We start from the raw sequence: 18,544 nt of genomic DNA, 5'->3' as shown, positions 1-18,544 counted from the left end.
GGAATCCGATGAACATTCACGGAGTTATGACCGATTATTTGCGTAAAATAAGGCGTAAGGTCTTCCACACCCACAGGGTAAACCCCTTGGAGGAATTAGTTGAAAATTGCTATGTAGATGGAGTAACCATCGTAGGAGTGCCTTTTTGGTGGTTTAAAAGGAATCGAGATAAAGACCATGGAGATATGACACAAAACCCAATCTGTGACACAATTACGCAATTGATTTTTATGAATAAAAAACTATTAGTTTTCACGCCTACCAGGCAAACCGCTTAGTGCAATGAGCTGAAAATCGGCATGTAGCTGAATAATCATCATAGAAAGTCCTTGCAGTAGTACAGAAGGATCAGATTACAAACCACTGAGTTATGATTTGAAAGCCAACTACATGTACACTTTCATAGAAACCACATATAGATTACATCTGCAATAAGGCAGACAGAGCTGTTGGTTTTTTGCGACGAAATCTTCAGCATTGTCCTAGCCATCTACGTGAGCTAGCATATAAACAATTTGTCTTGCCTATTTTAGAGTATTGTTCCCCAATATGGGATCCATATCACCAAACCAACATAAATCAAGTAGAGATGGTACAACATAGAGCTGCTCGTTTTGTCACAGGTCAACCATGGAGACGAAATAATAGAGACAGCATCACTAACATCCTTGAAAACTTGCAATGGCCTACACTACAAGAATGTCGCAAATCAGCTAGACTAGTTTTACTATATAAAGTACTACATGACTTATTAATTATACCGAACTGTTATCTCCCATTTAAATCTACTGTATTACGGACCCGACACTCACACAACTTTCAACTAGTACCTTACCAACCAAGAATTGATGTATATAAATATTCCTTCCTGCCAAGAACTGTACCAGAATGGAATAGATTAGATGATGAGATTATTGAGACTGACTGTGTTGAAGAATTTAAGCAAAAATTATCCCCTTCTATGTATATAGTTAAGTAACTTATCGGAATTGTATATATTTTTATAGTTTATTATCGTAATTGTACATATGTATATAATTAAGTAACTTGTCGTAATTGTACATACTTATATAGTTAAGTAACTAATTGAAATTGTACACATGTAATTGCACATCAGCATTATACCCCTGGAGGGTCCTGCTGATTAACAATAAAATGTAGCAAATGCGAGATCGAGATACTCTAATAGAACAGTCACCCTAATAGAGCATTCGGCTATGTTTATAACTTACTCCATTGTATGCATTGCAAGTTATTTTGTAGGGAGTTCAGCTACAACCAGTTAATCTTACAGACAATTCAGCTAAAAGCAAGTAACCCTGTAGAGAGTTCAGCTACAAACAAGTCACTCTGTAGTACAAACAAGTCACCGCGTAGAGAGTTTAGCAACCAATCAAAAAACCACCCTATATAGAGTTCAGCTATACAAACAAGTTATAATTCTATAGAGAGATCAGCTAGAAACAAGAGAGAGCTCAAATATAAACTTAACACATCACACTGTAGAGAGTTCAGCTGGAAACAAGTCACCATGTAAAGAGATCAGCTAGAAATAGTTCATCCAGTAGAGAGATCAGCTAGAAGACATCGCCTTGTAGAGAGTTCAGGTACAAACAAATCACCCTGTAGAGAAATCAGCTAGAAGAAGTCACCTTGTAGAGAGTTCAGCTGCAAACAAATCACCCTGTAGAGAGTTCAGCTACGAACAGATCACCCTGTAGAAAGTTCAGTTAAAAACAAGTCATCCTGTAGAGAGATCAGCTAGAAACAAGTCACCCTGTAGAGAGATCAGCTAGAAGAAGTCACCTTGTAGAGAGTTCAGCTGCAGACAAATCACCCTGTAGAGAGTTCAACTACAAATAAATAACCCTATAGAGAGTTCAGCTAGAATCAAGTCAACCTGTAGAGAGAATCCTGTAGAGAGTTCAGCTACATGCAAATCACCCTGTAGAGAGTCCAGCTGCATTTCAAGTCACCCAGCAGAGAGATCAGCTGCAAACAAGTTATCCTGTAGGAAATAATCAGCATTTAATAAATATATATAACTATATAATTTGTATAATTACTGATAAGATCAAAAATAGTTTAAGCATTAAAAAATCTGCTTTAAATCTTGATTATGATTAAATCTTTTTTCTTCCTGTGGTAAAGAAAAAAGATAGGTTAAAAAAGCCCCAAAGCCAGCCATAGGCCAGCTTTGGGGTATACAAATACGTACAATAAGAAGTGATATCTAATCAAAAACAGCCAAGCTGTAAAAAAAGAGTGCGGCCCCCAAAAAGGCTATGGTGAAAAAAGATGTGAAATCCAAGGTGGCGGCCAAGAAATGGCTGTGATGGTTGGTAGGTTAATGGTAAAAATTTTAATAACGACAATTCAAGTAAATTTGGTGCCGCTTGGTCTTGGCACAAAATTCACCTGAATTGTTGTTATTAAAATTTATACCATTAACCTACCATCACAGTCATTTCTTGGCCGCCACCTTGGATTTCACATCTTTTTTCACCATAGCCTTTTTGCGGGCCGCACTATTTTTTTTACAGCTTGGCTGTTTTTGATTACATTGTAAGTATCAGTATCAATCAATTGCAAGTCTATGCGTATTTCACTTGAATATTACATATATGAAAAGTAGTATAAGTACTATAAACATGCTGCAATGTTCCTAGTAACAATGGCAAACTCCCTTGGCTAGCATGGATTGGCAGGGTTTTGAATCCCTAGGTTTTTTTTTTTGTTTGCTTCTGAAAGGTTTGTGCCACTTTTTGGCATTTCATTTTTCATTCCATGACATTGCACTGACAAACAGATAAGTGTGGATTAAAAACACTTTATGAACAGTCATAGGTACAGAAGCTACAAACACTGTACAGTAAATGAATCACATTGTTGGAAGCATATTTAGTACAGCCATAGTCACACTTTTCAAGCATCAGTTATATCTTTAATATTGGTTCATTCATAACCTGTTTCATAAATGGACAATAGAATATTAGATATCGATATTGGATGTAAAATGTGGTAAAATGTGGTATCGATGCAGTCTTAGTAATGAACCCACCAAACTAGTGTAAAGCATAATTATACTCTTTGTCAATCAGCACTGCACAGGTTTGCACATCTGTCAAAGCCATTTGGTCACTATATGAGGGTGTGTCTATATCATTGAAGACTGAGCCAACCTCATGTGATACCCATAATGTAATTTGATGCATACAGTACCTCTTGTACAAGTAGTGTCAGTACCACTCCAGTTTCCATTATCTCCACATGCTCTACTGGTACTACCTCCTAGTTCATAACCATCATCACAGGTGAAGGTACAAGTGTCTCCAGGAATAGCTTCTCCATCATCTCCCAGTGAACAATCAATATCTCCATTATCAGGAACAGTAAGTGGTGGACATGTTGGAACTATAGGATATGAAATATTGTTTCTGTAATAAGTCATTGTGAAAGAGTTTTCAGTTTAAAATAATGATAATTTCTTGCAAGCATTGTTAGAGTAGTTACAGCAATTTACAATATGTTTTGCAAGTAGAAATAAAGCACAGTCTGTATTTAATAACATGTAACATATTTACACCTCAAATCCTGGGAATCACTTCATATGCAGCCTGGGGTACATATGAAATGTAGCCTGAACTACACCTGGGTAGTGATTATATAGACGTTAAAGCCAAAATCAATGGTGGGGATGGATTAATTCTCATGTGATTAGTATGCACGAGTTGGATTTGGCCACAAAACAGATGGAAAACGTTTTGTGATCCTCGCTATCCTACAAGTTGAAAATGCTGGGCATAGTACTATTATCTTATTCATCAAGCATTTCCACATGTTTTGAATGCTTGTGTTACAACTATTAGATGTAAGCAGTTTTTTAGATGCAGTAGCTATAAATACCGGGAAGAGTGGGGAGGAGAAAAAAGAGGTTGGGATAGGCATATTAGCACTTTAATGACTGTAACCCTCGAAATTACCGGAGTTTTAGGTCATAATTAATTTTGCTTTTTCTAGATCTATTTGTTTACAACTAGCTGGTGCTTGTATGAACTTTACAAGCCCAATGTCACTTTCAAGCCATAACTAGTTTCACCTTTCTCCTGGATTCTGCAAAGTTATAGCATGGATCATTTTACACATGTTGGAAGTTACTGTATCACATAATATCAGATAATCTAGAAAACTATGACTACTCTATTGAAGTATACTTTACTTACTGTTCTATTAGAATGCATGACTGCTCTATTAGAGTAATATGATATTATAGGACTAGGTCTGCACTCCTAACAAGGAGAACCCTACTATAATTATTTAGGTAACCAGATTGCAGGGTTGGAATATATCAACAACTAATTCTAGATGATGCATGTATACAGTAAACTTGTAGATGAATGTTAAAACTATCAACATACCTAGTGTACAAATAGTCTCAGTACCACTCCAGCTTCCATCAATCTGGCAAGACCTAATGACACTACCACTTAGCTCATGACCACCATCACATGTGAAGGTACAAGAGTCTCCAAGACTAGGTTGTCCATCTCCCAGTGAACAATCAATATCTCCATTATCAGGAGCAGTAAGTGGTGGACAAGCTATAAAAATTATGAAAAATACTGTAAGCTTGGTGATGAATCAATGGCAATTTAAGTGGAAAACATAGTCTCCTTCAAGTTTGGGGAGTTTTACAGCATAGACTAGTCTATTGGTACCATAATTTTCTTTTTTCTCATAAAATAATTTTCATATGCAAAACTTGCATGAAATTTCTTACACGAAAATCTACGTAAAATTGAACTACTCTAATAGAGCAGTCAGTCATTCAAGTAAATCATACAAAAATACTTTTACAAAATTTTTATCATGAAAAATTTTGCACAAAAACAAAGCGAATTACAGTACATCAAGCTTTCAGTGGCCTTCTCAAAAACCATATCTAAAAATCACTGCAGATTATAGTAGCATGAGGTCACACTCGGGTCACTCAGTATGTTGTTGCACAGTTATTCATTGCCTACATATGTAATGTTACATGTTACAATGGTGTTGAAACTCAAAAAACTTCTGAAAACTAACTCCCTACATTATGTCCACCAATGAAATTTATCTCCATATTATTGATAAACACATGGATATATGAATGTTGTATTAGAGTACAGCAGACCCTTGGTTATCCAATTCTCATTATCTGTACCCTTGTTTATATAAAATTGGAAATGACTGTTCTATTAGAGTATTTTGAGCACGTGTGTATGTTCTATTACAATATTTCAACAGTGTATATAAATGTATGGGCTTCAGTTGTCTGAACACTGAACACTTTTACCATTGCCTGAGACACATTGGGGTTTGGATAACTGAGAGTCCACTGTATACATGACTGCTCTATTAGAGTATATCTATCTTTTAAAGAAGCCTCCGTCCCCTTTGTAAATCCTTCCCTGAGAGGTGAATGTGAGTTTTATGCTATTATAAATGGTTTTGGAGTACTGAATACTGTTCTCATTTTCATGCTGCCAAACTTAATGTTGTGTTAGGTTTCTGGTGCAAACTTGAAAGCCAACATTTTTAAAAGGGGGTTTCCTGAAACCCTTGGAAACCCTCTCTGTAACCGCTGCAGACTGCTGTGTAACAGCTGTCCACAATCTCCCTATACTCTCAAATATAACTTTTAGATGGTTGTACATATCTGCATACAATTCAGTATCTGTATCACAAAAATATAAGAGACATAAGGCTTTGATGTGAATATTCATCAATAGGGCTGTAGCTATCAAAAGAACTACAGTACAGTGTAACTCAATGATTTTTCCAAAAATGGCATATTAAATAAGCTGTTATTTTAGTCAAAATGCTTCAAATTACACCTATAGATTGATTCTGGTGTACCAATAAAGTTAACACATACTATCACAGCTCTGATCCCTGAAATGATTTAAAAAACTAACTTTGTTCTTGGCAAATAGCTTGAGTAAAGTTTTCTGTCAGTTCCATAACACTGTCCACGTCAAATTTATTTAAAAAGAACACAAGTGAGGGGTCACTAGCAATGGCATTCAATTCAGCCATGTTAGCACCACCCAATCCTGCAGCATAAACCTGATAGATATCAGCTGCATGAAGAGAATTAGCAGCAGCTATAGTCTCTGTTGGATTATTAGACCTTCCATCAGTTACAACAATGGCTATTTGGGTACGTCCATTTCTTATTCCCATTGTACCATCTTGTGCACTGGATAACAGAAGCTGTAAAGCAGCTGCTGTGTTAGTGGATCCACCTGGGTATGGTATGCCAGGATTGAGAGCTGGTAGAAGAGTTGCAGCACTAGTGTGTTGTTGTAGGTTAAAGTGAATTGATGCACTCGAACTGAACACTATCACTCCAACTAAACTATCTTGCAGGCCTATATCCAAGACAGCAGTCACATTTTCAGTAAATTCTCGTATCAATTGGAACCGTCTAGATCCAACACTTCCAGAACCATCAAGCACAAAAACCAAATCTATTCCAGCATTTTTGCAGCCTGTAAGACAATTGTAAAATTAACAAGTTGGTGTTGTGCAATTTCTAAAAATCTAGTACCTCATATACAGGTAACACTATATTTTCTATATACATGTATTCCTACAGTGTATACATGTATATAGCTACATGTATATAAACATTTTTTTGTTTTTCTACTATAAACTCTACACATTGTAATTAGTAGGCCAAGGCTATAAATCCTGAGTGGTTTATAAAATATTATGTCGTGGCTCCACCTTGTGTGTCTCAACATAGTTAATCTGTGCATCACCAAATTAAAATCATATTAATTACAATCTTCTCTCTTGTTGCAAAATATTTTACTCACCAATTATTCTGTGTATATTACACTGTATGGTAATTGACCATGAAATGTTCAATAAAAACAAAATTACAAAGTTAATCAATTTACAGTTTGACTGCCACCATTAATTTACCCTAAACTTGTTTGAAAGCTGCTCCTATTTTGGTATAGATATACCATCATGAAAACAGCATGGTATCCATGACATCATAACATGAGCATAATTATAGCATACCCCTTGTACAAATAGCTTTAGTTCCACTCCAGGTCTTATTACTCTGACATGTTCTATTTTCACTACCAGTTAGCTCATAACCATCACCACATGAGAAGATACAAGTGTCTTCAAACAGTGAACCAGTACAGTCAATCATTCCATTATCAGGAGCAGTAAGCAGTGGACATGACACTGAAGAAAATATTAATTCCTTGATATGTTTTCTAAAGCTACTATATGTGACTGGATTTTGGAAAAATGATTCAAATCGCGCATTAGAAGTTTTGAGATAAACGGTTTTAAAGAATTCAAGTACTCATAACTTGCCAGGAATAGCAAGCACACATATGAAATTTACGCAAAAGATGCATCAATCTATTACCTTTCAGGAGTGTAGCTAGAAATTTTAAATAGGTGAGACAGACCTTGCAATGCTTATGAATGATGCATGCACTTTAGCGTGTAAGCATACCCAGCTTGTGTAGCATGCTCCAGATAGGGGGATCTGGGGGCATGCCCTTCCCCCCAGAAAATTTTTGAAAATTAAGAGTTACAAGATTGAATCTGGAGGTAAGTTTAGTCCTACTATTATGGTAATTACAAAGAATGCTCATATGGTATACCTTGTCATGAGGATTATAAGCACTGGTATAATATAGCATGCAAAACATGTCAATCCAGGGGGTCTGGGCTATGCTCTCCTGGGAAAATTAGAACATATAAGATAGCAATTTAAATAGTTTATATATCAAAACTATATTAAAAATTTGCTTGACTGTTGTATTAGGGTGAGTGCTCTATTAGGGTGACTGTTCTATTAGAGTATATCGATCTTGTTTGACCAGTTTCTGAAACCTCAGTAACCCCCTGGAGCTGCCCCTGGATGGACTCTTACTATGCACAATAAATCGAACTAAATAGCATATAAACTTTGTTAATGCAAGCTTTCAATGCATCTAAAAGGTCTAATGTAGCTCTCACCAATATTTGGTGAGGCAACTGCCTCACTTGCCAAATTGTAGCTACGCCTCTGGCTTTCAGACCACTTCTAGTACTTGTAGCTGCTTGTAGAGTTTCCCACCAAATAATACAGAAAATCTGAGTAGTTAGACGAGCGAAGTAATATCACAAGTGCTCACAAAGGGGTGGAAGATGAGCATAGAGATAGGCTTCAAAATAGAATGGGCAGACCATGATTGGAGTCCAGACATGGGATTAAAGGGCTGTGCTGGCTCCTTAGTGGCTGATATGTAGCAAAATCAACAGAAAAAAAACGTCTGGCCAACATTATCAGGCCATCCACCATTAAACCACTGATTCTTGCCAAGCCAGACCCTTCACAAGGCCAGAAACCGCCATTCGAGATCTCTACACCACCCAGAAAAGACTTCTCTTAAAACCAGCCTCGAATAGTTTCAGTAGTACTGAGAGTCAAAACTAGTAGTACGATAGTGTAACTATTCACTGGCTGTGTTAGTTTGATTTTGCCTGATGAGCAATTTGGATCGGTTTTGTAAAATCTGGTCACATATACTGTACTGCATATTGTCTTTAAATTGCACATTATGTGCACAAAATTGTATTTGAATTTGCAATGTATGTAATACATGTAATCTAGTCACAAAACATCATCTTACGTCTTTCACAGGTAGGCTCATCACCACTCCAACTCCCATTACTCTGACATTCTCTAATAATGGTACCACTTATCCCAAAGCCTTCATCACATATGTAAACACAACTGCCTCCTTCAATGGAGGTCTCATCATCTCCCAGTGAACACTCAATCCTTCCATTATCAGGAGGAGTTAGTGGTGGACATGTGACTGAAGAAGAGAATTCATACAACATATCAACAGTGTTGAGGGTAACGTGTTACTTATGTAATTCATTATGTAATATTATTACTTTTGAGGTAACTAAGTAATATAATGAAATACGCTATAAAAACAGGTAATATAACTCAAGTTACTTTACTTACAAATGTAAAGTGTTACCTAAGTAATATAGTTACTGTAACGAATCTAATATTATGACTATACGTAACAAAGTTACCAATTTCATTTGTGATCCACTGAGTGAAGCCGAAGCTTATTCATCAGCTTCTTACTATAACTAAGATTTGCACATAGTCCAACAATGCAATCATGTCACGTGATAAGATGGTAGTTTCACATGTGACAGCTTAGGGTTGTGGACACAAAGTAATAATTATAATATGTAATATTATTATAGTTACTTTATTTTATGGGTAATATGTAACTGTAACTAAATAGTTCAGTTGCAAGTAATATGTAATGTGTAACTAGTTACTTTTACAAAGTAACTGTCCCAACACTGCATATCAAGATGCACAGTAATGTGTGTTTTGTGACCAAGAAATTTGGCACGCCATACTATGAGTATATTTACAGGAAGGAAGAAATCACGATTTTCACTTTTAACTCATGCGTACATAGTCCAGCACCTAAGCCACAAAACCATTTACTTTTTGATTAAAGCACCAAATTTCTTATGGGGTTTGTAGCATGTGTAGTATTTGATTTTAGAAGGGGAGGCAGGCCAAGATTGATGTCCAGACACGAGATTACATAGCTGTGCTGGCTCCTTAGTTGCTGATATGTAGCAAAATCAACAAATCTGGTCAACATTATCAGGCCATCCACTAGCAAACTACTGTGTCTTGCCAAGCCAGACCCTTCACAAGGCCAGAAACCACCACTCAAGATCTCTACACTACCCAGAAAAGACATCTGTTAAAACCAGCCTAGAGTAGTCTGAGTAGTACTGAGGATCAAAACTAGTAGTATGATGGTGTAGAGCTATCCAGTGGTGGTGTTAGTTTGATTTTGCCTGATGTGTGATTTGGATCAGTTTTGTGAAATCTGGTCGCAAATAGAAATTCTTGATTGTTCTAGAACATTCTATATGCATTCTATTAGAATTCATTAGAAAAGAAATGTACACTCTATTAGAGTACAATAATATTACCAAAAAGTCTAATGAAAATGAAAAAATGTAATTATAACTTCAGTCTTGAATAATCGTCATTGTGTCTGTATATAAGAAGTGGGTAAAAATAAACCCCAAAGCCAGCCTATTTTGGGGGTCATATAGACTATTAAAGATGAAAACAACACAATACGGAAAAAATGTGCAGCCTTTAATAGTCTGGGTGAAAATAGTTGTGAAAATCACTAAAGGTGGTGGCTGAGAAATGTTGCAATGATGTTAATGCTAATAATGGCTGTGTGCATTATTAACATATAGCATTATTATTATCATATTATTTATCTAATTTGTCAAAATGACAGGGTGGAACCAAAAGGCATAGCCTGTACAAGGGTGTTTCCCTAAACACACATTACAAAAATAACACTGCAATGACATTAACATCATTGCAGCCATTTCTTGGTTGCTACTTTTGGTTTCACAACTTTTTTCAGTCTGGACTGGAGATTGCACCATATTTTTACAGCATGGCTACTTTGGTTTAGATCAAGACACATGGTAGTGTGTCGTGTGGCCCAAGAAGCCAGCACGCCACACCGTGAGTATATTAACAGGAAGAAAGAAAACGCAATTTTCACACCTACTGTATGTAGCTCTGTGATCCCTTATCCGATTGAAACCAAATTTGCTAGAGACGTGCCAGCCAGTTAGGAGTGTCTACATACTAAATTTGAAAAAAAATCGCTCCAGCTATTTCCGAGATACTAGCGAACAAAATTTCGTTTTAATTTCTTCGTTTTTTTTCTTCTTCATTTCGCACACTTTGCAAAATCTGCCATAAAACACGAATGCCTGCTCCAATCGGGCTGAAAGTTGGCACACATAAGGGGCTCATTAAGGTGGATCTCAGTATTAACCAGGGGCGGTTTTATGGGAGTTTCTGGGGTTTCCAGAAACCCCCTCTGAAATAGTGTGCGCCCCTACGATTCGTCTCGGTGATAAAAATTACAAAGAGTATTATATGTGACTGGATTTTGGAAAAACGATCCAAATCGCACAAATAAATTGTTTTAAAGAATTGAAGCCAGCATAATCCTCCAAGGATAGCAAGCACACATATGAAATTTACAACAAAGATGCATCAATCTGTTGGCCACTTCCAGTACTTGTAGCTGCTTGTAGAGTTTCCCGCCAAATAAGATAGAAAATCTGAGCAGTTGGACGAGCAAAGTTGTATCACGAGTGCTCACAAAGGGGTGGAGTGGGGCATAGAGATAGACTTCAAAATGGAGGCAGACCACGATTGGAGTCCAGACACAAGATTACAGTGCTGTGCTGGCTCCTTATAATTAGTGGCTGATATGTAGCAAAATCAACAGAGAAAACGTCTGGCCAACATTATAAGGCTGTCCACCAGTAAACCACTGATTCTTGCCAAGCCAGGTCCTTCACAAGGCCTGAAACCGCCATTTGAGCACTCAACACCACCCAGAAAAGATGTCTGTTAAAACCAGCCTCGAGTAGTTTGAGTAGTACTGATGGTCAAAACTAGTAGTACGATAGAGTAGCTACAGATGATGCCACTGCAGTTGGAACATTATAAGCCTTGATGTCTTGGTGGCAGCTACTGTCCTCCTTGGGGTCAGACTATGGATATTTTCCAAATGCTTTGAAAACTGTATTGATTGTGAAGCCTCATCTGTTACCTGTTGCAAATTCCATATTTGGTGGTACCAATGTTCAGATTACCGATCAAGGCCAGCGCCATCTTGGTGCTGCACTGGGTTCTCATGACTTTGCAGAGGAATATGAAGGTTTGTACTTGGACTGCTGAAGTGTCTAGTTTTGCTAGTATTGCTGCAAATCGCCCACATGCAGCCTATTGTGCTTTCACACATGGGATGATAGGTAGGTGGGTGTATATCATGAGAACCATTCCTGATGTTGGCCTCCTGTTCCAACCACTTGAAGATGCCATTCGTTAAAAGTTGATTCCTTCATTGACTGGCCACAGTGCCTGCTGTTCTGCTCTGGAGCAGGAAGTTCTTTCTTTACCCTGTCGTCTGGGTGGCCTTGGCATAGTAAACCCTATACACATAGCAGGTTCCCAGTTTACTGCATCTACCAAGATTACAGCCTCTCTTCAATCTCTTATCCTCGACCAGGCTGTACAAGCACCATTACCTGATGTCCACTCCATAAAGGTTCAGGTTCATCAAGATCGTCGCTGTGCTTCCAAGGTACGAGCATCAGAGATCCGATCTGATCTTTCTGCCCAATTCCAGCGGGTGATGGATTTGAACAGTGAACCAGGTGCTTCTTCCTGGTTAACAGCACTACCTTTAGCTGAGCAGGGGTTCTATCTGTCTAAACAAGAATTTTGGGATGCCCTGCATTTGAGATATGACTGGAAGCTTGAGAATATACCAAGTCACTGTGTTTGTGGGGCCATGTTTTCCCTAGACCATGCAATGATATGCAAACATGGTTGTCTCACTTTCATTCGCCACAATGATCTTCGAAACATCACTGCTGAATGGCTTTCTAAGGTTTGTTATGATGTGGCCATTGAACCTCCTCTACAACCACTTACTGGGGAAAGTATTGAGCCAAGGTCTGCAAACCGACAGGATGAAGCTAGGGATGATATTCATGCTAGGGGATTATGGGGGCAGCGACAAAGTGCCTTTTTTGATGTAAGGGTCTTTCACCCTAACGCACGGAGTTACTGCCAATCCAGTATCCCATCATCACTGTATCGGCACCACGAACTACAGAAGAAGCGAGAATATGGAGACCGCATTAGGGAGGTAGAGCAGGCTTCTTTTACCCCCCTTGTTTTTACTACTACTGGGGGTATGGGAAAAGAGGCAGTAGTTTTCTATAGACGTCTGGCTGACCTACTGTCCCGCCGAAGTTCAACTACATATAGCCGTACTCTGGCCTGGATGAGGTGCACATTGTCTTTTTCACTGTTGCGCTCTGCAACAGTGTGCATTCGTGGTAGCAGGTCCATCTCACTTCGATCAGCTAATGTCTCTTCAGAGATGGGCCGCTTTGATGGGCACAGGGACTACTGAGTCCAATCTGTTTTATCCTCTAACAGTTGTCCAGCACATGCCAACTGGTGCTGGGGGTGGTGGCAAGAGCAGCCGGACCATCTAGCCCGTGGAAAAAAAATAGAGTAGCTATCCACTGGTGGTGTTGGTTTGATTTTGCCTGATGTGCGATTTGGATCGGTTTTGTAAAATCTGGTCACATATTATGGCTTTTTCTATTAGCAAAACTTCATACTTTTACCTTTGAAATCACCTTCACACGTAGCGACCCTTTTTTTTTCTTTTTTGGTCTTTAACTTGCAGCTAGGCTGAAGTTGCAATTCCAAAGAACCAGAAACCCCCTCTGAAAATTTCTAGATCCGCCCCTTGGTAGGAATCCGATGAACATTCACGGAGGTATGACTGATTATTTGCGTAAAATAAGGTTGAAGGTCTGTCACGCCCACAGGGTAAACCCCTTGGAGGAATGAGTTGAAAATTGCTATGTAGATGGAGTAACCATTGTAGGAGTGCCTTTTTGGTGGTTTGAAAGGAATTGAGATAAAGACCATGGAGATATGACACAAAACCCAATCTGTGTCACAATTATGCAATTGATTTTTATGAATAAAAACTATTAGTTTTCACGCCTACCAGGCAAACCGCTTAGTGCAATGAGCTGAAAATTGGTATGCAGCTGGAATAATCATCATAGAAAGTCCTTGCAGTAGTACAGAATAATCGGATTACAAACCACTGAGTTATGATTCGAAAGCCAACCAAGTGTAGCAAATGCGAGATTGAGATACTTCTAATAGAACAGTCACCCTAATAAAGCATTCGGCTACGTTTATAACTTACTCCATTATAAAATTATATTGCATTGCAAGTTATTCTGTAGGGAGTTCAGCTACAACCAGTTAATCTTACAGACAATTCAGCTAAAAGCAAGTAACCCTGTAGAGAGTTCAGCTACAAACAAGTCACTCTGTAGTACAAACAAGTCACCACGTAGAGAGTTTAGCGACCAATCAAAAAACCACCTATATAGAGTTCAGCTATACAAACAAGTTATAATTCTATAGTGAGGTCAGCTAGAAACAAGAGAGAGCTCAGCTACAAACTTAACACATCACACTGTAGAGAGTTCAGCTGGAAACAAGTCACCGTGTAAAGAGATCAGCTAGAAACAATTCATCCAGTAGAGAGATCAGCTAGAAGACATCACCTTGTAGAGAGTTCAGGTACAAACAAATCACCCTGCAGACAGTTCAGCAACAAACAAATCACCCTGTAGAGAAATCAGCTAGAAGAAGTCACCTTGTAGAGAGTTCAGCTACAAACAAATCACCCTGTAGAGAGTTCAGCTACGAACAGATCACCCTGTAGAAAGTTCAGCTAGAAACAAGTCATGTTATAGAGAGATCAGCTAGTAAAAAGAAGTAATAAGTCATAAGTGAAAGAGTTTTCAGTTTAAAATAATGATAAATACTTGCAATCATTGTTAGAGTAGTTACAGAAATTTACAATACGTTTTGCAAGTAGAAATACAGCACAGTATGTCTGTATTTAATAACATGTCACTTTCACACCTCAAATTCCGGGAACACTTCGTATTCAGCCTGGGCTACATATGAAATGTAGCCTGGGGGCAGCAATTATATAGACGTTAAGGCAAAATCAATGGTGGAGGTGGATTAATGCTCATGTGATTAGTACAAACAAATCACCCTGCAGATAGTTCAGCAACAAACAAATCACCCTGTAGAGAAATCAGCTAGAAGAAGTCACCTTGTAGAGAGTTCAGCTACAAACAAATCACCCTGTAGAGAGTTCAGCTATGAACAGATCACCCTGTAGAAAGTTCAGCTAGAAACAAGTCATGTTGTAGAGAGATCAGCTAGAAACAAGTCATCCTGTAGAGAGATCAGCTAGTAAAAAAGAAGTAATAAGTTATAAGTGAAAGAGTTTTCAGTTTAAAACAATGATAAATACTTGCAATCATTGTTAGAGTAGTTACAGCAATTTACAATACATTTTGCAAGTAGAAATAAAGCACAGTATGTACAAGCTGTATTTAATAACATGTAACACTTTTACACCTCAAATCCCGGGAAACACTTTGTATTCAGCCTGGGCTACATATGAAATGTAGCCTGAGTTACACCTGGGAAGCGATTATATAGACGTTAAGGCCAAAATCAATGGTGGTGGTGGATTAATGCTCATGTGATTAGTATGCACGAGTTGAATTTGGCCACAAAACCTATGCAGATGGAAAGCGTTTTGTGATCCTCGCTACCCTACAAGTTGAAAATGCTGGGCATAGTACTATTATCTTATTCATCAAGTGTTTCCACACGTTTTTGAATGCTTGTGTTACAACTATTACATGTAAGTAATTTTTCAGATATAGTATAGCTATAAATACCGGGAAGAATGAGGAGAAAAAAGAGGTTGGGATATGCACATTAGCACTTTAAGAACTGTAACCCTCACAATTAGAGTTTTAGGCCATAATTATAATTTTGCTTTTTCTAGATCTATTTGTTTACAACTAGCTGATGCTTGTATGAACTTTACAAGCCCAATGTCACTTTCAAGCCATAACTAGTTTCACCTTTCTCCTGGATTCTGCAAAGTTATAGCATGGATCATTTTACACATGTTGGAAGCTACTGTATCACATAATACTGTATGATATCAGATAATCTAGAAAACTATGACTACTATATTGAAGTATACTTTACTTACTGTTCTATTAGAATGCATGACTGCTCTATTAGAGTAATATGATATTATAGGACTAGGTCTGCACTCCTAACAAGGAGAACACTACTATAATTATTTAGATAACCAGATTGCAGGGTTGGAATATATCAACAACTAATTCTAGACGATGCATGTATACAGTAAACTTGTAGATGAATGTTAAAACTAACAACATACCTAGTGTACAAAATAGTCTCAGTACCACTCCAGCTTCCATCAATCTGGCAAGACCTAATGACACTACCACTTAGCTCATGGCCACCATCACATGTGAAGGTACAAGAGTCTCCAAGACTAGGTTGTCCATCATCTCCCAGTGAACAATCAATATCTCCATTATCAGGAGCAGTAAGTGGTGGACAAGCTATAAATATTATGAAAAATACTGTACGCTTGGTGATGAATCAATGGAAATTTAAGTGGGATAGTGGTGGGACATAATCTCCTTCAAGTTTGGGGAGTTTTACAGCATAGACTAGTCTATTGATACTTTTGTTTGTTGTAAAATAATTTTCATATGTAAAACTTGTACAAAAATTCTTACATGAAACTTTTAATGTAAGATTGAACTACTCTAATAGAGCAGTCATTCAAGTAAATCATACGAAATATTTTTACAAAAGTTTTATCATGAAAAATTTTGTACAAAAACAAAGCATCAAGCTTTTAGTGGCCTTCTCGAAAACCATAACTAAAAATAAGTGCAGACTATAGTAGCATGAGGTCACACTCAGGTCACTCAGTATGTTGTTGCACAGTTTTTTCATTACCAAGATATGTAATGTTACAAACAATGTCTGGTGTTGAAACCCAAAAACCCTTTGAAAACTAGCTCTCTATATACATTATTTCCACCAATGAAATTCATCTCCATATTATTGATAAACACATGGATATATGAATGTTGTATTAGAGTACAGCAGACCCTCTGTTATCCAACCCTTGTTTATCTGTACCCTTGTTTATCCAAAATTGAAAATGACTGTTCTATTAGAGTATTTTGAGCACACACATAATTATGTTCTATTAGAGTATTTCAACTGTGCTCTGTATATAAATGTATGGGCTTCAGTTGTCTGAACAATTCACTTATCTGAACACTTTTACCATTGCCTGAGACACATTGGGGTTTGGATAACTGAGAGTCCACTGTATACATGACTGCTCTATTAGAGTATATCTATCTTTTAAAGAAGCCTCCGTCCCCTTTGTAAATCCTTCCCTGAGAGGTGAATGTGAGTTTTATGCTATTATAAATGGTTTTGGAGTACCGAATACTGTTCTCATTTTCATGCTGCCAAACTTAATGTTGTGTTAGGTTTCGGTGCAAACTTGAAAGCCAACATTTTTAAAAGGGGGTTTCCTGAAACCCTTGGAAACCCTCTCTGTAACCGCTGCAGACTGCTGTGTAACAGCTGTCCACAATCTCCCTATACTCTCAAATATAACTTTTAGATGGTTGTACATATCTGCATACAATTCAGTATCTGTATCACAAAAATATAAGAGACATAAGGCTTTGATGTGAATATTCATCAATAGGGCCGTAGCGATCAAAAGAACTACAGTACAGTGTAACTCAATAATTTTTCCAAAAATGGCATATTAAATAAGCTGGTATTTTAGTCAAAATGCTTCAAATTACACCTATAGATTGATTCTGGTGTACCAATAAAGTTAACACATACTATCACAACTCTGATCCCTGAAATGATTTAAAAAACTAACTTTGTTCTTGGCAAATAGCTTGAGTAAAGTTTTCTGTCAGTTCCATAACACTGTCCACGTCAAATTCATTTAAAAAGAACACAAGTGAGGGGTCACTAGCAATGGCATTCAATTCAGCCATGTTAGCACCACCCAATCCTGCAGCATAAACCTGATAGATACCAGCTGCATGAAGAGAATTAGCAGCAGCTATAGTCTCTGTTGGATTATTAGACCTTCCATCAGTTACAACAATGACTATTTGGGTACGTCCATTTCTTATTCCCATTGTACCATCTTGTGCACTGGATAACAGAAGCTGTAAAGCAGCTGCTGTGTTAGTGGATCCACCTGGGTATGGTATGCCAGGATTGAGAGCTGGTAGAAGAGTTGCAGCATTAGTGTGTTGTTGTAGGTTAAAGTGAATTGATGCACTCGAACTGAACACTATCACTCCAGCCAAACTATCTTGCAGGCCTATATCCAAGACAGCAGTCACATTTTCAGTAAATTCTCATATCAATTGGAACCGTCTAGATCCAACACTTCCAGAACCATCAAGCACAAAAACCAAATCTATTCCAGCATTTTCGCAGCCTGTAAGACAATTGCAAAATTAACAAGTTGGTGTTGTGCAATTTCTAAAAATCTAGTACCTCATATACAGGTAACGCTATATTTTCTATATACATGTATTCCTACAGTGTATACATGTATATAGCTACATGTATATAAGCATTTTTTTGTTTTTCTACTATAAACTCTACACATTGTAATCAGTAGGCCAAGGCTATAAATCCTGAGTGGTTTATAAAATATTATGTCGTGGCTCCACCTTGTGTGTCTCAACATAGTTAATCTGTGCATCACCAAATTAAAATCATATTAATTACAATCTTCTCTCTTGTTGCAAAATATTTTACTCACCAATTATTCTGTGTATATTACACTGTATGGTAATTGACCATGAAATGTTCAATAAAAACAAAATTACAAAGTTAATCAATTTACAGTTTGACTGC

General features: G+C 37.5%; 2 protein-coding genes across 2 annotated transcripts in view; both read right to left on the bottom strand.

The window, feature by feature from the left end:
* LOC136256169 (sushi, von Willebrand factor type A, EGF and pentraxin domain-containing protein 1-like) overlaps positions 1–6,039 on the bottom strand; it is a 49,224-nt gene extending 43,185 nt beyond the window's left edge. The window contains exons 1-3 of the mRNA XM_066049115.1: positions 5,955–6,039; positions 4,419–4,601; positions 3,223–3,414 (exon numbers count right to left, since the gene is read on the bottom strand). Of these exons, the coding sequence (XP_065905187.1) occupies positions 3,223–3,414; positions 4,419–4,601; positions 5,955–6,000 (421 nt within the window). The 5' untranslated portion in view covers positions 6,001–6,039. The remainder of the gene's footprint in view (positions 1–3,222; positions 3,415–4,418; positions 4,602–5,954) is intronic.
* A 37-nt stretch (positions 6,040–6,076) lies between these two features.
* LOC136255107 (E-selectin-like) lies at positions 6,077–17,904 on the bottom strand. Its single transcript, XM_066047825.1, has 6 exons — positions 17,544–17,904; positions 15,993–16,179; positions 8,691–8,879; positions 7,072–7,245; positions 6,170–6,530; positions 6,077–6,092 (listed from the first exon to the last, which is right to left on the bottom strand). The coding sequence occupies exons 2-6, from the start codon at positions 16,030–16,032 to the stop codon at positions 6,077–6,079; spliced, it is 780 nt and encodes a 259-aa protein (XP_065903897.1). The 5' UTR covers positions 16,033–16,179; positions 17,544–17,904.
* Positions 17,905–18,544: the final 640 nt, after the last annotated feature.

This window comes from Dysidea avara, chromosome 5 (genome assembly GCF_963678975.1).
Source record: "Dysidea avara chromosome 5, odDysAvar1.4, whole genome shotgun sequence".
NCBI classification, from domain to species: Eukaryota; Metazoa; Porifera; class Demospongiae; order Dictyoceratida; family Dysideidae; genus Dysidea; species Dysidea avara.
Note: the sequence above shows the minus strand (reverse complement) of the source record. Positions and strands in the feature narration are given on the sequence as shown.